Source organism: Calliphora vicina, chromosome 3 (genome assembly GCF_958450345.1).
Source record: "Calliphora vicina chromosome 3, idCalVici1.1, whole genome shotgun sequence".
In the NCBI taxonomy this organism is placed as follows: domain Eukaryota; kingdom Metazoa; phylum Arthropoda; class Insecta; order Diptera; family Calliphoridae; genus Calliphora; species Calliphora vicina.
In genome coordinates this window covers 45,006,945-45,030,472 of record NC_088782.1, presented here as the reverse complement: position 1 = coordinate 45,030,472, position 23,528 = coordinate 45,006,945, and the positions used below count along the sequence as shown (strand labels likewise).

General features: G+C 27.7%; 1 protein-coding gene across 4 annotated transcripts in view; it reads right to left on the bottom strand.

The window, feature by feature from the left end:
* Positions 1–5,979: 5,979 nt before the first annotated feature.
* The window catches only part of Pka-R1 (protein kinase, cAMP-dependent, regulatory subunit type 1), a 94,136-nt gene continuing 76,587 nt past the window's right edge, over positions 5,980–23,528 (bottom strand). For all 4 annotated transcript variants that reach the window (XM_065502756.1, XM_065502758.1, XM_065502757.1 and 1 more), the window contains exons 2-6: positions 11,714–12,073; positions 11,433–11,652; positions 11,170–11,324; positions 7,511–7,650; positions 5,980–7,359 (exon numbers count right to left, since the gene is read on the bottom strand). In XM_065502756.1, coding sequence (XP_065358828.1) covers positions 7,275–7,359; positions 7,511–7,650; positions 11,170–11,324; positions 11,433–11,652; positions 11,714–12,073 — 960 coding nt within the window. In that variant the 3' untranslated portion in view covers positions 5,980–7,274. The remainder of the gene's footprint in view (positions 7,360–7,510; positions 7,651–11,169; positions 11,325–11,432; positions 11,653–11,713; positions 12,074–23,528) is intronic.

Below are 23,528 nucleotides of genomic sequence, written 5' to 3'. Positions count from 1 at the left end.
TTTTTATTTTTTCCGATTTTTTGACGATTTCAAAAATATTTTTTGACGATTTTGACGATACAGTGCTCGTATGTGTGATAATTTTGAGTAATTTTTTTTGTTTGAGTTTTTTTTTTCTAGTTTCCACTCTATGTTTCGCTGTCTTTAAAATTATTGAAAATTTTGTTTTGCTTAATGCGCATGCATAATAATAACATAAATTCATATTAAATAATTAGTGAATAATGTTTAAAACCTTAAGTGTGTTTTTCTTGTGTTTTCAAAAAATGGAGTTACCTAGTTTCTCCATACGACCACAGATATCTTGACTGTGCAGCAAACCTAATAAAATTTTGCACAAATTAGTTCTAAGTACTCGGATATTATATAAGTATGACGAAAATCGGGCTACATTTGTCCCTAGAAAATCACTTGAACATTCGTAATTGTCTTATATTAATTAATATCGCGAGGAAATGGACATCAACAAGTTTTATATGAACTTAAATCTTTCTAGCAGCTTTTGTGAGAATCGGTCCATAATTGACCCTAACCCATTTCATTTTTGATGGTGGGTATAAAAACATTACATTACAATTCTTTAATGTGTTCTTTTGAAAAGAACTACGCTAAACCCTATGCTTTGGGATTTTAGACATCTCTAGCACATTGAGGCCAAAATACAAACCATTTTTGTATTTGAATATCCAGAGAGATACCGACATAATTTTGTTGCTGAGTTTAAGAACACAAAAATATGAAACTTTAGCATTCTAATATATGATTTCACATACCAACTCCGGTATGTGATGTTGTGTCTTTCATTTTCAATAAATACTTTAAATAAAACTACGTTTTTTGATTAATTTGTTGTTTATCATTTTATACTTAATCCAAGCCTTTATTATAATCATTTCTTATCAAATCAGACATCTTCATATTAGCAAAGCAATTTTTTCTTGTGATATTTAATTTTTATTTTTCATACAAATTCTTTGTTTTTTCTTTCAATTTTGATTTATTACAATTTTTTATGTTGGTTTTGTTAAATTCCAATTAAACATACATAGACATTTTGTTAAAATAAAATACATTTATGTTTTATATGTAATTTTTTTTATTATTAATTTCTCAATTAATTATTTTCTTAGCAGTTGAATTCATCAATTAGACAGTGTTTTTTTTTGTATTAAGGATAGATTTAAATGTCCACACCATTGTCTATTGTCAAACAGATAGTATAAATAAATAGAAATAATGATAAATAGAAACAAAATATTATTAAATTAGGATATAATGTAAAAAAAAACTCTATGGAACAAATTTCAGGTCATCATCTTCAGCCACAATTATTACAATACGAAATTAAAGTAGACTAGTGCACAAACAAAATCCTTAAAAGAATTTCTAATGTTGATTCGAGTTTAATTTTAATGGAACCTTGAAATTCGACTATTTTAAGCAATTATTACAATATTAGAATTTGCAATTTTTATTCAAAAAAAGCAAAACTTTAGGAGTCCATAGAAATCATATTCGAACTAACTTCAGAAAACCCATTACGAGTTTAATGTGTCAGCAGATCTGCTTTCATTTCCAGTATGAATTATATAATAATTTGTTCAGATTTTTTAGAGGTTTTCAATTTTTAATTTCTAAAATTTACCACTTTCTTTCTTCAAAAAAAAAATAAACAAATTTTTAATTATCGTTTGCAAATGATTAACAAATTATGTAATAAAAATAAAATATGAATTTTAAATTTGTAATATTAAATTGGAAATGGTATCGCTATAAATAGGTACATATATAGTATGTCTCTCATCTTGCTCTTGTCTTACTAATTTAAATCCATAAATTATTTAAATGATTGTTAAATAAAAACAGGAAATTATTAAACAAAAAACAGCATTATGTTTGTATTTATTATTGCGTTTTAATCATGTAATAAAGGAAACAATAAACAAGGAAATAAAAAGGATTTTATATGAGTTTTTAAATGAACAATTAAATAATTTAATTACTATTATACAATATACATATAGTAAATGTTTTTAAACAAAGAAACAATCTAAATAAATTTTTAATTAAGTATATTGAGTAAATCACACAAACATTTGATTTAAATAAGGAATTTAAGCAGCATTTGTAGCATATGTTTAGGAGGTTTCACAAATGGGGTCAATAATTATAGATATTGAAAGCAAAGGTTCAAAAGAATTCATTCTTAATTCCATTTTTGAAATCAAATTAGTTGTAATGAATTCATTAACCATTCCGTTATACGAATACATTATTAATTAATTGATAGTTCATTCCTTATTAAATCATTAAAATTGACTTTTATTCAAATCCATTAAAAAATAACTTTCAAAATGTAAAATTTTTCTTCAATTCAAATCTATTAATTATGTTAGGCTTAGGTGGATTTTTTAAAATTAATTTTTTAATGACTAAAAGAAATGAAGAATATTTTAATTATAGGTTGTATGACTTAAAACTTCTGGATTTAAAATTGATGGCGTAGCTTTTTGTCTGTTAATAACTTATATGTTATTTTGAAGGGAACATACATATCTGTCATTTATTCTCACTTAATTATTAAACATTATAGTGTAAAGAACAAAGTTTTTTTTATGCGGGAAGTTTTGCAGAAGCTTATGATAAATGCGTTCCATCGCTTTCAACATGCGAGAGTTGCATTGTGAGATTTTGACACGGAAGGCAAAGATCGCCCAGGCCAGCCAAAAAAGTTTGAAGACCAAGAATTGGAGGCATTACTCCATGAATATTATTGTATTGTCAACAAGAGCTTGCCAAATCATTGGGAGCTACTCAAGCAGTAATTTCAAAACGTTTGCGACCAGCAGAATTCATCCACAAGCGGGGAAATGTGGTATTATACGAATTGAAGCCGAGAGACCTTGAAAGACAATAACCCGGCTAACCTGCCGAATCGACATCAAAGCCAAACATCCATGGCGCTAAGGTAATTCGATGCATTTGATGGGACCTAGAGGGCCCTATTTATTATGAGCTGCTGAAAACAGGGCATACCATAACCGAATGCAACTGATTCGTTTGTAACGAATAATCTTGGCCGAAAAACGCCAAGAAAATGTGGCCATGATCGAATATTAGAGTTTCTTATATTTCATCATGACAACGTTCGGCCACATGTTGCAATAGCTGTTAAAATGTATTTTGAATGAAGTGGTTGAGAAGTTTTGCTTCACCCTATTTATAGTCCAGACTGTGCCCGTTCGACTACTATTTGATTCGATCGATGCAGAACACTCTTTCAGCAATACGTTGCACTTTGGAACAAAATATCCGAAATTGGCTTGATTCCTTCTTGGCCTCCGAAGATGATCAGTTATTTTGGCTCGGAATTCATATGTTGCAAGGAAGATGGGAATAGGTCATAGCTAACAATGGCCAATATTTTGCATAAATTTATATTGTACAAATGTTTCAAAATAAAAGCTAAAAATTTGAAAAAAAAAAATTCTCATTTTTAAGTCATACACCCAATAAATTAATATTCGATTTGAATGAACAAAAATTTAATCATTGGAAGGTTGAATGAATTCTGTTATGAATTAATTCCATAATGAATTAATTCTACGATGAATGAATTCTCTTTAAATAAAAGCCTTTGAAGGAAGCTAAAGAATTATATGTTGGGAATGGATTTATGGTATAAATGGCTGGCAATTTTTAATTCAGAATTAATTAATTCGAAGCTTTGTTCTTTATTCAATTTGCAAATTCGAATTAAATTTTAATTTAAATTAAATCTATTATTCAATTCATTTTGTAAATGATTAAAAGCTAAATAGAACTGAATTAAGAACAAATATATTACTTCAATTTGTATTAGACTTGAATTACCAAAAATTTAATCATTCAAAGGTTGAATGAATTCTATTATGAATTAATTCCATTATGAATTAATCAGCGATTAATGAATTCTCTTTAAATAAATCCTTTGAATGCATCTAAAGAATTAGAATTGGGAATCGATTTATGGAATAAATGGCTGGCATTTTTTGATTCCGAATTAAAATTTTAGTGAATTAAGCTCAAATTAAATTAATTAATGCGAAGCTATGGCCTTAATTAAATATTCAAAAATCAATTTGACTTTTCGAGAGTCCCGAAACGGGCCTGAATTTTGAAAGACAATTTTTATTTTGAGTTTGAATTAAAATAAACTTTTTGCAAAAACATTTAAACAAGAAGGAGTTGCAGAAAAAGGTATTTAAAGGTTACTAATTGTACCCTAATTGAATTAATACTTTGAATTAAGACAATTTACCCATTCCAAGAAACTATTTCATTTGGTTTTAACCCATATCATCTCTTGTTTCATTTATTTGACATAACTTTCTCTAAACCAAATGTTTGTGTAAATGATTTTCAAAATTTTATTAATCAACTTAATTTTTTTAAGCCGGTATGTTAAGATTAAAAATTTCCATATAGATTTAATTTAATAGATGTATGTATATAATTCGATTATGTGCAGGGAACCCGCCGGCGGGTAAATAAAATACTCATTAATATAGTTATATTTTTATGTAAGTATAGTTATTTTATTCTTGCTTATGTTGTTGATATTTTATTTATAGGTATGATTTTGAGTTTAATATTTGTAATGAATTTTAGTAAATGTATGTAAATGTATTTTATGTTTTAATTTTCAGTTTATTAGGTATATAAATATATTTTATTTTCATATATAGATGAAGGCGCCAGCACTGTAAGGTTGTTGTAAATTGATTTGAAATAAATATGAATGTAAAATTAAAATAAAGATTTTAGATAAGTTTTGCATTGTAATACACTTTATTATAAAAAAAGTCTTGAGATATGAAAATAGGTTCTTTACATGTTAATAATTGTTATTCATTTATTATTATTTCAGTTGTTTTTAATCCAAATTACTAAAGGTCATTATAAAAATGGCATTCGAAGGTGAAAACAAACAAGTAATAGTGTTATATTCGGCTGTGCCAAATCTTGTATACCACCATCAACATATTTTTCTGATATAGGGGTAATACATTCAATTATGGACCGATCCTCGCAAAGTTGGTAGAAAGATTTTGATTCATTTAAAACTAGTTTAAGTTTTAAGGACTAGGGACAAATGTTTTCGGCATAATTTCAGAGTATTTAGAAATAGATTGTTCGAAATTTTGTCAGGATTTTATGACTGCTGAAACACTATTGCGGGGAGACATTTGTATGGGGCTAGTTGAAATCATGGACCGATATTGCCCATTTTCAACACCTAACAAACATTATTAACAGAATATTTCTGGAAAATTTCTGCTATCTAGCTCCTTTTGTTTGGGCCCTATTTTAAACAGAGGCACTGACGGACGGACATTGCTAGTTTGTCTTAGAATTTCATAAGGACCAATTTGTGGGTCTGCGATGAATATTTCGATGGGTAACAAACGGAATGTCAAAATCTTTTTTGATGGTGGATCAAAAATTGCACAAAAATTGTCCAGTAACAAATATTAAGTTCTTTATCAACGAAAAGTCACTTTTAACATTCTCTTGTTACAAGTTGTTGAAAGTAAACGAATATAATCCCGGAATTTCCAGTAATACAGGCCTGTCACACATTCCGTTTGTTTTTATTCCGATCGATTTCGTTTTAGGTTCTTCAGATTCCGTGTAATTTATTAATTCCAAAAATATTTCATAATTCTGGATTTCTGATTTTAATTTGACAGCGTTTTTCATATTAAAACAAATTTGAAGGTTTTGGTACAAAAAAAAACTGAAAGTGGTTTCATTCCGAACGAAATTTTCGTTTTACTTTTTCTGAAGAAGCAAAATGCGGAATTAATTCCACTTTCGATCGGAATGGAATTTTTTTCTAAAATCTGCTGATCATTACAAGAAAGTGTATTATAATTCAAACCTCTGTACCAAATGCATTTACTTAAACACAAGAAAAGGGGAAAAAATAAAAAATAATTTGTTTATTCATTTTAATTATTTTTTTAGGAAAAAAATTCAATTCTTTATTATATAATTATGTATGTTTGTAAGGTTTTCTTTTGTTTGTTTGTTTATATGTATAAGTTGCCAGCAAAATTTAAGCTAACCTTTTTAAAATTGTTTGAAAATATTAACTAAATAATTTAATAGAATAATTATGTTTATGATACAACAAAAAATAATATTCTAATTAACAAAAAATTAAAAAAAAAAAAGTTTATATAAATAACAAAAAAATAAAATAAAGAAAAGAAAATATAATTAATATAAATATATAAAACGAATTTATAAACCTTCTCTAAAGTCATACAGATCCTGTCTTGTTTTATTAAATGTTTCTTTTTGAAAGGAAAACAAAATTAATAAAATAAAACAATTGTTAGTTTAAATTGTATGTTTGTATGTAAGTAGTTCTTGTTATATTTCAAACAGAATTGTTTTTTTAATTAGAGAAAGTTTATATTATAGTTTGTTGTGTTTTACAAGATGTAGTTGATAAACTTTTTCTTTTTTTTTTTAAATTCAGTTTAATTAAGTTTGTTTTCTATTTAGGTTGTTTTTTGGAGGTTCAAAATATTTTTAAACTTTCAATCAATCAAAACTTTTTCTTACAAAATTGTTTTATTTTTATATGTTTGTTACTATTTTTTTTAGTTTTCTTTAACAACAGTTCTTCTCTTACAATTTATTGTAGTTTTTTTGTATTGTTGTAGTTGTTACAGCTTTTACATCAAACAGTGAAATATATTTAAATTTGTTTTGTTTTGCCTTTGTGTTTTTTTTTTAAATTATACATATTTTTATAATTGTATGAAAAAGTTTTTAATTTATAATTTGTTTAATTTTTTCTTTTATATTTCTGTATAAACATTTATGATTTATTTTTGTTTGTTTGTTGTTTATTTCATCTATAGAGTCTTGTTTGAAAATATGTTTCCTTTTTGTTGTTGGATTGTTGTTGTTTATCTCTAAATTTAAAGTAGTTGTTGTTCCTTCTTTATGTTTTTCATTGTTGTTGTTGAAAGTGAGTGTGTATTTGATTTCTTCTTTTTTTAATTCCAAATTGTTTTTCTTTCAAGATAAATGTTTCATTTCTAGCAGTGTATTTTACAAAGTTTTTCTTCATTAATTTGTTTTGTTTTCATTTTACAAATTTTGCAAAACTTTTAAAAGTTTTTCAATAAAATTATAAAAAAAAAGAAAAACTTAATTTGTGTTTGTTTTCTCTTAATGTTTTGCTTTGTGTTCAGTTATCCTTCGAAAGTCTGGATTTAAACAGACAATGAAACAAAACTGTTGTATTGAGTAATGTTGCGTTTCAAAATATCCGCACAGGGTCCCAAGACACGCTCAAATCTGGAAGGAATAGAAGAAAAATACACAATTATTAAACATGAAATTAAAACAAGTGAAATTGTCTTTTCATGTAATATTTCATACAATAAAGTCAATTATTGTAAATATTTATCTGTCAATTAATTGAGGAGATTAATATCAAAAAACTTACCTCGCTCTATCTAATTTAACACATTTCAAAGGACCTCTGGCAACAACTGTAGCAGCACGTGGACGATCTAGCAACAATGCAATTTCTCCAAAATAGTCACTGGTGCCTAAACGGCCAACTTCGGCAGGTTCATCGCCTTGCTAAAAAAATTAATAACAATTATAAAAATTATTAAATATCGTCCCCTTAATAAAACAATAGTGTATAATTTTTTTGCCATTTCGAAATAATTGAGTTTAAAATTTTTGTGTTAGTATACATCTAGAACAAAACTAATATTTCATTTGATCTGTTGACCTATTTTGTGGAAGTAGAATTTCACCAAATTGTGACCACATATAGAATCAGTTACGTAGATTCTTATTATGCAATAAAATATATTAAGGGGACGATATGTGGTTACATAATTAAAGAAGATTACGTAAAAAAAAGAGAAATAGGCATAGAGCGAAAACTATAAAAAAAACTCAAACAAACAAATTACTAAAAAAAATAATCACACATGTTGTGTTGTTTTCATAGTTTTTTACTGATTCATTCATGTAAATTGAGTTTGGTCTAGGGTTTCAACATAAATAGTATGATTTGATTTCATTGATTTCAATTCATAAAATTTATAAATCATTTTATAAATAGTATGAGTCATAGATAAATAGACATAGATCGGAAACTCTCCTGTCAAAGACCTAACTCAGTTGTCAAAATCCTAAGTGGTGAGAATGTATTATTAAAAAAAGCTAGATGAAAACAAAAAGAACACTGTGATTTTTTAGTAATATTTTTTTGTTTGAATCAATTTTCATCAAAATAATATTTTGGAAAATATTCAACAACGAGCATTCTTTCCAGTTATAAATATTATTTGAATAAATTCACTGACATCTATTGTTGGGGGATGAGCTAGTATTAATTACAATGTTTGCCCAAGGTAAGGTAAAGATATTACACAAATTGATTATATAAATGATTTTATTTTTTACTTTCCCTACTACAATTGGTTGAGTTTTTCCGACTATAATGCCTGTAATTTCAACAAATATATATCTATCAGTGCTAGTTACTTAGGGAGTAAACATATTTGGTAATTTTTAACAGTAGATTTTGATTTGAAATTAATGTCATGTTGCCATTAGGTAAATTTATCTGATGGGTATTTTACACCGTAGATATATGTATATTTGTTAAGTGCATAAGTGGGCAAAAGGACAATTTGCTTTATTTTTATACCCTTCACCTTCGTGAGAAGGGTATATATAAGTTTGTCATTCCGTTTGTAATTTCTACATTTTTCATTTCCGACCCTATAAAGTATATATATTCTGGATCCTTATAGATAGCGGAGTCGATTAAGCCATGTCCGTCTGTCTGTCTGTCTGTCTGTCTGTCTGTCTGTCTGTCTGTCTGTCTGTCTGTCTGTCTGTCTGTCTGTCTGTCTGTCTGTCTGTCTGTCCGTCTGTCTGTTGAAATCAGTTTTCTGAAGACCCCAGATATCTTCGGGATCCAAATCTTCAATAATTCTGTCAGACATGCTTTCGAGAATTTTGCTATTTAAAATCAGCAAAATCGGTCCACAAATGGCTGAGATATGAGGAAAAAACCAAGACAACCTCGATTTTTGACCTATTTTTTTACCTATATCTGGATTACTAAGACATTAATATAGACAATATGGATATCTAATGATAGATATTTCAAAGACATTTGCAACGACGTATATAAGACCATAGTAAGTTGGACCTACAATGGGTCAAAATTGGGAAAAAAATTTTGAACCCGAATTTTTTTAAAAAATTGAAAAAACCAAAAAAAAATTTTTTAAATTTTAAAAAAAAAAATTTTTAAAATTAAAAAAAAAAAAAATTTTAAAATTAAAAAAAAAAAAAAAAAATTTTTAAAATTTAAAAAAAAAAAATTTTAAAATTAAAAAAAAAAAAAAAATTTTAATTTAAAAAAAAAATTTAAAATAACAATCGAAAAAATTTTTTTTCCAAAAAATTCAAAAAACAACTGGAAAAAAAATTAAATTTTGTTTACCTAAAAATATTTAAAATTTTGAAGTATAATTTGGTGAAGGGTATATAAGATTCGGCACAGCCGAATATAGCACTCTTACTTGTTTTTTTTTTGATTTCGCAAGGAAATTATCAAAAGAATATTTTGGGAAACAAAATTTTATTTAAGTAAGTTTTTGTAATTTAAAAACGTGCTTTCTTCACAGCTATAAATATCACAGGTCTACAATGATTTTGGTGCAGCCAAAGCTAAAAAATATTTTAAGTATATTCTATACCCTGATTCGAACTGTTATGTACTTATTTTTACAATGTGTAGTTTTCGAGAAATTTCAGTGGTAAAAAAAGTTGGAGCTGCTTAGGACACTCCCGTTTGATACTCCAACAGTAATCTGCCATCATATGTTCATCACAGCAACCTTGGAATCTATCTTCCACCTCTTTTAAATCTTGATGGAAACGTTATCTTTGTTCTTCGCTATACGATCCAAGATTTACAGGTAACTTGTCTAAATGACTGTGTATATAGTGTACTTTTAGGTTTATAACTAATTCCTATTAATTGTCAGTCTTCTAATTCCTCTTAATTTTCAGTCTTCTGATTTTCTAAAAAAATTTTCACAACGCAACAAAAGATTTCCAAACTGTTGCTTCTAAATGTATGAAATCATTGAATGTATGAAATCGTTATCTTGCATTAAAAGTCTTAGTTGTGAGCCATAAAAAATCTGTACTCAAACTAGAAAACTTCTTCAAGGAAACGCAAAACATGGACCAGTTTTATCTAATGCCTTCACATACTGCTTCATATGTCCCAATTTGATGTGTTAAAGTTTCTGTTAACTCTCACAGTGCAGATAGCTTCGCATTCCTCTCAACTATACAATAATCTATTAACACTATCACCGTTGCATCACTCTTGGATGACATTGCAAATCACTATTGGCAACAATATTTTAAGATATTGCAGTTAAACTGTAATGGTCTTAGGAAATATATTGTGGAAATTCATAACTAGAAAATGAAGCTAATCAGTGATTGTAGACTCTCCTCTTATAATGACTATAACATCGTTCGAAGGAATATAAAACAGAAAGAAAATACACATATAGATTGACAAAACCGATACTATCCCATACCCAATGGTGCGAAAAAATTAATTATTTATACAATCTTCAGAATCAATTTAAATGTTATCTCATAACCATTTCTTTAATGAATCATTACGAATTATTTCATAGGCTTAATTCCTTAGTACTTCAAAAGCATTATTTGCAGACTTAATTTCTTATTGAATTATTCATACTTTCTTTAATTCAAATCCATTACGAATTGTATTGAATGATTCAATTGTTCTTCAATTCCAATCTATTACAAAAAGGTTTTAGTAAAATTGTATTCAATTCATTTTGTATGAATGAATTCTAAATAATTTATGTAGGGAATGATTTTATGCAAATATACTTTGGTTTTATAGAATTTCTTGCTGAATTTTTTTTTTTAAATTAACACAAACATAAAAAAGAACTTTCGAACTGTTTCAACAACAACACTGTGGATTGCTAAGGCTCACAATACAAAGTAAATCGATGTGATTAACGTATTAAATATTAACAAATAATCTAGACATATTTAGTTTTAACACACCTCAGCACGTCTTTGTAAAACAACAGCACATCCTTCAACAATAATATAGAAATCATCACCAGGTTCTCCCTGCTTAACAATTGTTTCGCCATCTTCAAAATTAACAAGTTCCAAAGCGTCAGCCACCGTCAAACGTTCCCATTTGTCCAGACTCTCTGTAACAAATCAAAAATAAATAAATTAAATACATACAAATTCATATTTTATGAACAAAATTCGACACACGGTCAAAAATTTACTAATTTCGGATATTTAACACTTACCCAATATAGAAACACGCGATAAAAATTCTTCATACATTTTACGTTTTCTGATGGTGGAGCCCATCAAAATGCGTCGATATGAATCACGATCAATACCCCATAATTTAACATCGGTTTTGGCACGTACTGTAGCAGCTCTTGGGGTACCATAAATCAATGCCAATTCACCAAAACTGCCACCCTCACCAATTGTAGTTACCATTTCGGAATTGACAAATACCTAAAGAAAAAAAGATTATTGAAAAACATTTCAAGGGATATTTTATTTAGTTTGAACTCACCTCAACTTCACCTTGATCTATGACATAGAAATTATCACCCTCGTCGCCCTGTTGTATTATATTCTCGCCCATTAGATGTGTTACGGGGAACATGGCATCGAATATATCGGAACGTTCGTTTTCATCCAAATGTGAGAATAATACATTTTTGGCGATGGCTTTTGAGAGAGCAGCCATTGTTTTGTAATCTTTGGGTACAACTTTTTTCACATAGCTGGTTGCGTCCTCTTCAGTCACGGGTTCGGCTGAAATGCCGCCACGTCGTCTAACTGGTGGGGCATGTGTTTGTGGCATTGGACTGAGATCTTCACAATCGTCAGGGCTGGTAACCTGTTTGGTGGCATCAAGTTTAACTTGTTCCTAAAATAAAAGAAACAAAGAAATGATTACAATTAGATTTAAGAAAAATGTGTAAACTAAATAAATAAATATTGTTGCAAATAAATACAGAATTTTGTACAATTAATTAAATAAATTTAAACCACCATTATTTATACATTGTTACGTTTTTACCTTTTAAAAACGATGGTTTATTTTCTTTAAATAAAACGGATACTTTTGATTGCAAATAAAAAGCAGTTTAGTAGTTTAAAATTGTAACAACTCTTTATTTATTCAAATGTACAACAAAAACTGTTTATTTTTTTGTATGAAAAACACACAAAAATTATTTGAAAATTTAGTGATTTTCATAAAATATTTTAAAATAAATAGTCTGTCCATGTTTCTGAATAAGTCCCTAAACTATTTCAATTGTTATTAGAAGACAAACAGAAACTTTTTAAAGAATTCTTAAATAATCCAAGTACTACAACATAAATATTTCGTTGGACATTTTTCTCTGAGTGAGTTTGAAAATTCGCATGTGTTTGATGGTATGTTTGACATTTAAATAAAATTATAAATGGCTTTTACTTTCGAACAGATTTAATACCGACAAACACACATATGAATACATAAAAAAAAACATTAAAATTTCCCTCTTATTATTTGCATGTTCAGCTATTTCATTTAAAATGTTTTAAATATTCTTAAATTTTCATTATCATTAAATTATTGTTGCTGCGTGTTTTTTTTTGGATTCTTTTGTATGACGCAAATTGAAAAGAAGGAACAACAAAAAATGGTCATGGAAAATAAAAAAAAATTCGAGAAAACAGTAAAAATGTTGCATGTACGACTTTTATAATAAAAAATGTATACGAATTTTTAATGTTGCGGAATTAAAAACGATTAAAACGTTTTTTATTACTTTTTCTTGCATTGAATGAGATGTACTTTATATTTAGTTTGTTTTCATATTAAAGACATGTTGCAGAATTTAATTTAAAAATTGTTTTAAAATTTTTAAGAAGTTTGCTGAAGTCATAGAATAAATACACAGAGCGACGGAGAGAGAAATTTCAGACATAGAATTGGAAATTTCTGAAATACAATTAGAATAGTCTAAAAATTCAATTATAAATTTCTGAAATTCAATTGGAAATGGTGTAGAACTATAAATATATCCAGAGGCATAGACAACAACTAGATAGATAACTGAGAGCCAAAAACCTAAGTCTGTTGTCAGAAACCTAATTCATGAGAATGTATTGCATGTATTTTGTTTTTGTATCACCCGTATGTGTGAAAAGAGAGTAATATTTAACTCTCTCCTTCCGTTCTATGGGTTTATTCTATGTCCAGAAGTGACAATTTTAAACAAAAGTCATTGATTAAGTAACTGGTTCCAGAACCTTTCCAAAAAACGTGTGCTAGCTCCGCAACGCTTCTTTACAACAAACAAATATCATAGAATCCAATTTCAATGCCAAACAAGTACGAGTACTGGCTGTATGCATGCATTCTAGAAATAGGTGTGGAACTAATACCTTTTTCCTGGTTACAAACATTTATAATGTTTGTGAAAATTCCAAAAATGTTTATGAAATTTATTTTATGTCGTTTAAAATTTTAAATATGAAAAGATTCTGAAACAGCAGAATTACATTTTTATACCCTTCACCATAATTGGCATTCCGTTTGTAATTTCTATATTTTTCATTTCCAACCCCACAAAGTATATCTATTTTGGATCGTTATAGATAATATATCGATATATATATATACAGTGATGGACAATACAATAGAATCACTACATATGAATCGATTAAAGCGGTAAAACTACAAAATTTGATTTCAATATTTAAGATTTGTTCATTATATATTAATGCTCATAACGTAACAATAAATAGAAAAAAAAACAAAATAAAAAAATAACACATTCTTATGTTAAAAACGATGTCAAATCTAAAAGACTAAATAAAATATGCGACATTCAAATAGAATCAATCAGTCTTAAAATTATTAAAAATAAAAAATCATCATAAGAATTCGTTGTTTTCATAATATTTTATTGCATATCAATTATTTCTAATAACAGCTTCAAATCTTTTGGGGATTGAATTTAACAAACTCTCGCATGTAGATCGGGAAATTGCATACCATATTTCCTGAATTTTCTGCCAAAGTTCTTCCTTGTTTTTCAATTTTTCAGGTCCGAGTTTGTCTTTTACTATTTTCCATAGGATTTAAGTCTGGTTATTGAGACGGCCATTCCAAAACATGAATTTTGTTATATAAAAACCATTTTTTGGCAAGACCTGACGTGTGCTTTGGGTCATTATCTTGCTGGAAGAGCAATTTTAAGGGCATATTCCATTCTGCATGTGGCTTTATAACATTCTCCAAAATATTTACATACAAATGCTTATCCCTATTTTCTTTAATCCAATAAATTGTACCAACGCAATACCAAGAAAAGCATCCCCATATAATAATATTTCCCCAACCATGTTTAAACGTTTTAGGTTTTTGCCATTTTTTGGACGTCTAACCCATGTCTTATCATCACTACCAATTAAATTAATGGTCGTTTCGTCCGTCCACAACACATTTTGCCACTTTTTTATATTTTCTGGCCCACACCAATCCTTATGATTGCTCCTGGTTTTAAATGAAATATTGGTAGTGATTCTATTGTAATGTCCGTCACTGTATACGGACATCTGTATGTTGAAATCAACTTTCCGTAGCCCCCAAATATATTACAAACATGATTGATACATCAATATAACACGAATTCGGCCGGCTCGGTGTCATTTACAATCGAGAAAATCGGCCCACAAATGACTTAGATATAAGGAAAAAACCGGGACAACCTCGATTTTTGATCTACATGGATATCTGGATATCTAATGATAGATATTTCATAGTCCATTGCAACGATGTATATGTATAAGGCTAGAGTAATTTGGACCTACAATTGGTCGAAATCGAGAAAAATATTTTTTAAGCCAATTTTTTTTTGACATACATTTTTTTTCTCAAATAAATTATAAAAAAAGTGGTTTTTAAAAATTAAAAAAAAATTGGAAAATTAAAAAAAAAAATTTGGAAAAAAAAATTTTTACCCAATTTTTTGGATCATGGAAATATAACCATATACGGATACCACTACATTATAAAGTTTTGCCCAAAGTCATGCACTTTTTTATGAGCATCGGTCTCAATTTTGCAAAAAAGTGATCATTTTCTCAGGCTCATATCTTGCAAACTGTTCTGAATTTTGATTTACTCTCTGAGGCAAAGTTGTAGCCCTTGTCATAAAGAACAAACATTGTGAACATATAAAATCAAAAAACTTCATCTTCAAGATCAAAATCGCAAAACATTTAAAAAAATCGATTTTGTTTAACGTTTTTCCCCTATTCAGGTCCATAGGTAGCAAACCGTTCAAAATTCAAGGAAACAATCAACTACAAAAATGTACCCAAGATCTGAATAAACAACTTTCTAGAACATATGAACTTCCTTGGAATGATTATTAACATCGTTTAGGTAGGTCAATATAAGTTAGTAAGAAAAAACTAAAGGAATTAAGTGTTTTGGGCCATAAACTATTAAATTATTATAAACTAAAGCATACTTTTAGGCAGCTTAAAAAAATGTTTTTTGAATTTTTTAGTTTTTTGCCAATTTGTTCTTGACACCGAGGCCCCAAATCTTTGGGGGCCAATAAAAAAGTGCATGACAAAACTGGGAAACACGGGTCTTTTTTTTGGTCTTTTATCACGTAATGGTGTCCGGTTATGGTTATTTTTTTTAGTGTTGCTCTGTGATATTTAAAATTTGAATTTTAAAGGATAATTTGGGAAAAAAATTCAATTAAGTCTAATTTAATATTGTGCTAGTTGCCGTCACACAGTTTCTAAAAGATCAACACCATGATAAAGTGTTAGAATCGATTATTACAAAATCGCCATTTTTATATGGTCTTGGATTCTAAAAATCTCGTTTTAAAACATTTTTTTTAATCTCTCACGTCTTTATACATAATTTAAGTTTTCAAACAAACTTTAAAAATGTCTTAACAAGAACCATAACAAATGTTTGCCACAAATTGCAGCTACATGCTAATAATAATATAAGAAAAGTTTTTATTTGAAAAATGTTCCCAAGTAATAAAAGTTATAAAATGTTTTTATTTAACTAAGTAGTGACGTACAATTTGGCCCCAATCCATGTAAGAGAGCGAAGTTGTTTTTTTTATTATTATCAGTCAAATACAAAACCTACAATTTACCAATCATAAATAACAAGTAGCGCAACAATTGTCAAAATAGGAAAATATAGTTTAAATTAACGATTTGATAACAATACATTGAACAACCTATAGTGGATGAAATAGTTTTACAAACAGCTAAAACTTTTTGTGTAATAGTTGGTTGTTTTGGCTCAAACAACATAACTTCAAAATAATAAAGTATTTAATATAGACAACGAAAAGTATTTCGCCAGGATCTGAATAGTTTTAGAAGTGCTCTTCGATTTACTGCATTCACTGTATCCAGTATGCGTAATTGTAATTTTCTCCTTGTACGCTAAAGCAATTGTTTTCTAATCTTATCGCAATAACAGTTACCAGTTCAGTTCATTACATTATATTTCATTCTGTTTCATTGGCAAGCAAATTCTTAACCCAATTAGCATATAAAACATCAAAGATTGTGACGTTTGTTTCATGAATGACTGACTAACAACTGACTAATTGACTGACTGACTGCCAGCCGCAAGAACTAAACTTACTGACTTGACTAACGAACCAACAAATAAAACAGATTTCAATGTTTTTTTGATTAGAGAGCGCGGCATAAAAGTGAAATTGTAATATCGTTAACATTTTTCTTTTTTTCTCATATTTTTTTTAGTTGTTCCTTACCATAACCATACACAATATAAAATAAAACAAGCATGAGCATGTTCAAGTACTTGCACGAGTGTATGACCGACAGGGCCATTTAGTATTTATATGGTAGAATTGAATAAATTTTCTGCTTGTTCAGGCACGTACAATTCTTATTACGATTGCTGTTTTGCATTTTTGGAATGTACTGAATGAAGTGAAGGGATTTATCACAAGCCAGTTGCGTCATAGTTTGGAACGTTTACTCGTACATACATAAATATTTATGTATAAAGTAGGGTTGTCAATTTGCAACAGTTCTAGGAGACTGTCCCGAACTATTGGTTTTACCAATCTTTTAGGGTGATAACTAGTTCAATAACTAGCTACGTATACCGGTTACATAGATTTAGTTACCTTACTAGCTACGTAACTAGTTACTTGATCAGCTACATAACATTTATTTTCTTTCCTTATTTTTCCTTTCCTCTGACAACTCTCCAATTGATAACGTCTGTTGGGTAAAATAACTTAAAATAAACATTTAAAGTGACTACATTATAGGTTACTTAGAGACACTAAAGTGATACTTGACTTCACGCTAGGTTACTTGCGATTTTTATGATCGATATCTCATTTTGTTCCTATTACATGTAGCTTTGCGATAAAGCAATAAATCTAAACAATTTCTGCCTTTTTCGATTATTCATGATTTTTTTAAAACAAAAAAAATTGCTATGTTCATGTAAAAAATATATTTTTTGCTTCAATTTGTTATTATAACTCCGAAACTACTGAGCCGATTAAAACGCAATATATACGTAAAAATTTGTACATAGCATGGGAAAAATGTTTTCAACATTCGATCAATCGAAAGAAGAACATTAACTACTCAATTTTATGTACAGTGAGCCGCAAAAGTGAGTATACACCAAAAATTATTGGATATTTTTTAAGATAATGAAAATTCTAAAATTTATCCATGATTAAAATTTTAAAGTTTCGGTTTGATAGAGATTGGCTTGAATAATATCTTTGGTTGTGAAAAATATAGATTTAAGTCGGACTATAATGATTTTCATGATCTTAAAAAATCAAAAAATTCGCTGCTGTTTACTCACTCACTCAAGTCGGACTATAATGATTTTCATGATCTTAAAAAATCAAAAAATTCGCTGCTGTTTACTCACTTTTGAGGCTCACTGTATATCAAACAACAAAGTTAAATTTTGTGAAAATGAGCGAATTCACTAAATTGTGAATATATTCATAAAGAATCCATCGATTTTTATCTTCGATAACTCATTTATTATATGCGGCCTAGGTTGGCCCTTAATAAACGAAAGTTGGATTTTGGCCATTCCCACCCCCCAGTTTGGTGAACATTAGTAAAAAAAATCATCCTTAAGAAAAATATAACATGAACTCTAGGGTTTATATTTACAGCACAATAATAGAAATTAACCCAAAATGACACTTGGGGTCATTTTAACCCCAAGTGCTATATAAGGTTAATTTAAATTTTTCTGCTGTTTTTGTAAATACTAGGCTTTGTGCTATATTTTTGTTAAGTTTCATCAAAATCGACCCAAAAATATACAACATTTCGCTTTCTATCCAAGAAAAATTCCAAATATTAAAAAATTTGACCTTTGACCTTCACGATTTAAGGTTAAACGTTTTCCAATTTTAGTAAAACTTTCAGAGTATATTTAGAATTATGTTATATTTTGTTATATATTATATTTTTCTTAAGTTTCATCAAAATCGGCCCAAAAATTAATAACATTTCTATATCTTTAAATTAGAAATTCCAAATATTGAAAAATTTGGCATATGATATTTAGAGTTATCTGGAATATAATATTCAGAATAGGTTTTACTTAAAATTTATAACAGGAACTAGAGCTCATTCGCCAAAAAATGGCCAAGTAATTGGTTTTTCTCGAAAATTTCAAAATTTAAATCGCAGGTACGGAAAAACTATAAGAGATATTTTCATAATTTTTTCACATTTTTATTCCCCAATGAAATGATCAAAAAATTCTGAAATTCGTCTAACAAAATTTTTAAAATTTTGAAAATTGAGTTTTGAAACTGTCGTTAAAAAAATTTTATTTTTTTTGTCATACCTGCGAATAGGTTAACGGTATCCTACGAATTAAAAACTCTTATACAAGTAAATATGGATATATTTTAAGTAAAAATGAGCTTTTATTTTAATATTTATCAAAATATGTTAATTTTGTTCCTACATTTCTTGTTCTAGTTGCCTGAGACACGTTAATGGCCTGGCGAATTTTTAATAACTTTAACATTTTTTGACCAATTTCTGTTTTTTATGTCTCATTAGAACGACAATTACGTACATATTTTAATTCTTTTAAATTAAATTGCAAAAGTAATTTCTTAATGGCAACATTTTTACAAAAACTGAAAACAATACTGAAATGTTCACCAATCTGGGCCACCCTAATGCGGCCTTGCGACAAAGTAATAAACCTGAACAAGTTCTGCCGTTTTAGATTTTTCATGAGATTTTTAAAACAGAAAAATTAGCTATTTTCACGTAAAAAATATATTTTTTGCTTCAATTTGTTGTTATAACTCCAAAATTACTGAGCCGATTAATAGGGAATATATAACCGGATTAAAGGTTATATAAATTTGAACTTTTTATGTTTACTTCAATAATATGGGACTAACCGTTTTTGAGTTATTATAAATTATGTGGGGAAACATTTAAAAAAATTCACAATTTTAAAAAATTTTTAAAAAAATGTTTAAAAACAAGTTTAAAAAAAAGTTAAAAACAATTTAAAAAAAAATTATAGGCCCATAATCATAGTCAAACACTAAAGTCGGTTCTTTTTAGAAACAACTTTAAAATAAAAACCTGCATTTAATTAGTTTGCAACTATAGTCAAAATTAAAGTATGTTTTAAATTGAACCGACTTTAACTGGGTGCCACCGCAAATGTAGAAAATGTTTTCATACAATATACAGCAAAATACAGACAAGTGGCAACGCTGAACAGCTGACATACAAAATTAAAAAAAAAAAACAAAAAAGGTAAACAATAAAAGTAACGGGACAACTAAAGAAAAAAAGTTGTTTGTTGTGGAAAAATAAAATATATAAGATGAATATCATAATTAGAATATTTTGGTACTAATTTTATTGATAACTGTTCAATAATTGCAAAATCTCTACCAATATCTTGTAACTTAAACATTTTATACTTTCTGCCGAACTTTTTTACTTGGTGAAGAACAGCTGATGCTGTTGTTAAACGAGTTAATAACAGCTTCAGCTGGTTTTATATTTACAGTCGATTTTAACGTCAAAAGTATATTTTATCTTGTCTATGGTAGACCTAAAGTCCACTCTTAAGTAAAGACGACTTTATTTCTCTTAAAGTATTCTTTATTTCTGACTATGATTATGGGCCATTTTGTTTAAATAACAATATTTTTAAGTATAATTTGGTGAAGGGTATAGATATATTCGGCACAGCCGAATATAGCTATCTTACTCGTTTTTTAATTTAAGCTTCAAAATAAATTTATACTCGATTATTCGAAAATTATTGATCGAATATTTCTTTATTCTAAACTGATAATTATATTGATTCGAATATAAATAATTTTTTTTCACGATTAATCGAATAATTCTTATTCGAATGACAACCCTAGTATATTCAAATATATGTATGAAAATAATACGTGCTTAAACCAGGGATGTGCATTAGAGGACACTTACATCAAATAAATACTTTACTTGAAATCAGTGACTGATTTCATTTATCATCCGAAACCCACTTTTACGTGAATAAATCCACCATGGACGTGCCATTGATGGGTCTTTCACACTTTGTTTTATTTAAATTTAAAGATAAAAAGCGCTTGATTAAAAGCCATATAGTTATATACTTCGCCGCTGCCATATTCCATATCATAAGTAGTAAAACTCATATAATAATTATATGTCAAGTATATATTCATATATTTCTTATCCATTTCTCCTAAATATAACATTTTTATCATGTATTTTGGTAATTTGTATTGGGAGTGTCTGCCAAATAAATTTAAAACTTATTAATATGTTTGCGTCAAAAGGAGTGTCGTAGTTCTGTCGAAATGTTTGCATTATTTATTACTCGAAACAATTAAAGAACAGTAAAATGCAAAAACAATTTATAACAGTACTTGTTATAAATAAATATACTTTAAATAATACTACAAAAGTGTTTAATTCATTCATTCTTCTAAGAAAGTAGAATAAAAGATAAAACAAAATCTTTCGTATAGCCGAGGAAAATTTCTACAGCGATAAATTATCTATAAAGGAAAATTTTATTAATTTTCTATAGACGAAAATTTGTGGATACAAATTTAGTGAACAAGAAAATTTCTATAGCGACAAGTATTTGTAGACGAAAATTTTTATAGCGAAACATTTTCCATAGAGCGAAAAATGTTCGTAAAAACTAAAATTTCTATTGCAAATAGGGACAAGTTTTCGTAAAGACGAAACTTTCCATAGCAACAAATTTGGAAAAGACGAAAATTTCTATAAGTGAAACAAAATTGGAAAAGACGAAAATTTCTATAAGTGAAACATTTTTGTAAAAACAAACATTTTTATAACGACAAATTTTCTATAGACGAAAGCGACAATTTTTCGTAACGACAAAAAATTTCGTAAAGACAAAAAATAATAATAAGCGAAAAATCTTCCTAAAAAAATTTCTATAAGCGAAAATATTTGTAAAGACAATTTTGGCGACAATTTTTCGTAAAGCTGTTAATTTCTATAGCGAAAAATTTTCGTAAATACGAATATTTCTATAAGCGACAAATTTCGTAATGACGAACATTTCTATAAGTGACGAATTTTCGAAAAGATGTAAATTTATATTGTGACACATTTTCGTAAAGACGAACATTTCTTTAAGCGACAATTTTTATTAAAGATAAACATTTCTGTAGAGGCAATTGATCGTAAAGACATACATTTCTCTGGCGAAAATGACGAAAATGTCTATAAGAGAAAAAATTTAGTAATAAGGTAAATTTTCGTAAATACGTTAATTTCTATAGCGAACATTTTTCGTAAAGATGTTAATTTTTATAGCAACTATTTTTCGTAAAGACGAAAATACAAAGACGAAAGTACATTTATATAAGCAACAAATTATCGTATAGATTTATATAAATTTTTCGTAAAAACGAACTGACAAATTTTCTATAGACGAAAATTATGTAGCAATTAATATAAAAAAAATGTTTATTATCGATCATCTTTAACTGGGCACATGCATTTATTTATTTGTTTAATTTTATCGATCGCACAGGAAACTATTTATTTAGTTACAATCATATCAAGATTTTATATTTGTCATATTATATGACAAATACTATTTTTAATATTTTGAAATTGATTTTTCGTTTTATTTTACAACAACCAATAAAACAACTTGGGCGATAAAAATACTTATCGTTAATAAATTATAATACAATAAATAAATATTATTGAACAAAATTGATGTGCGTTTAAATTAACTATACAAAATTGAGCAATCAATTTTATTGTCGCTTTTATTTTTCTTTTTGTTTAGTCAGATTGTCATGTGAGATAAACAAACAAAGTAAATAAACTCGATTATTTAAACAATTTTAATTGAGAATTATGTTTAGACGATAATAAATAACAACGTTATTTGAAGTATACAATAGTAAAATAAGATTTTAATTCAGTTTAATTATAGCATGTGTGGTTTAACATAGAAATAAGGAAAAACTAAAACAATTTTTGTCAAGCACCAAAAATCTAAATGTTAAAGTGTTAAATGAATGAGGAGGACTGAGAACTGAAACTAAATACGTCACATTCAAACGCCTTATATGACAGTGTTAAATTGCCTTTTTATTTTAGTTGGCTGTACAAACACTGAGCACTAGATTGGCATGGTAACGAAATGAAGTTTAAATTCATAGAATTTAAATTTACTTATATTTAGAATTAACGATTTATTTTATTTTTGTTTGTAGTGTATATTCTCTTAAATGTAGCAAATTGAGGCTTAAGTGTATTCACATTTGACTGTAAAAAAACGCAGCGTAAAAAGTAGCAACATATTTGCTGTCATTGCAAATGACCTTTAAATATGTATAAACAAACAATTTATACTCGCACTCTCGTTAAAACAACCCTTGAGGACCATAAAAAACATATAAAAATAATAACATCCAACATACAGTGATTTCTAAAAGGTTTAGACAAAAAAAATTATGGTAATTAAAACAAAATTGAAGTTAAAGGGTAAAATATAAACAAAGTAAGTGCCTACTCTCGCAATTAAAACTGACTACGAAATATTGAAATGTATAACAATTTCAACATGATAATTTCAGTAACGATATATTTTGATATAGACGAACATTTTTATAAGCGATAAATTTTTTATAGGCGAAAATTTCTATAAGCAAAACATTTTCTATAGACGAAAATTTCTATAGGCGATACATTTTCTATAGCGATAAATTATCTATAGACGAAAATTTCTATAAGCGATAAATTTTCTAAAG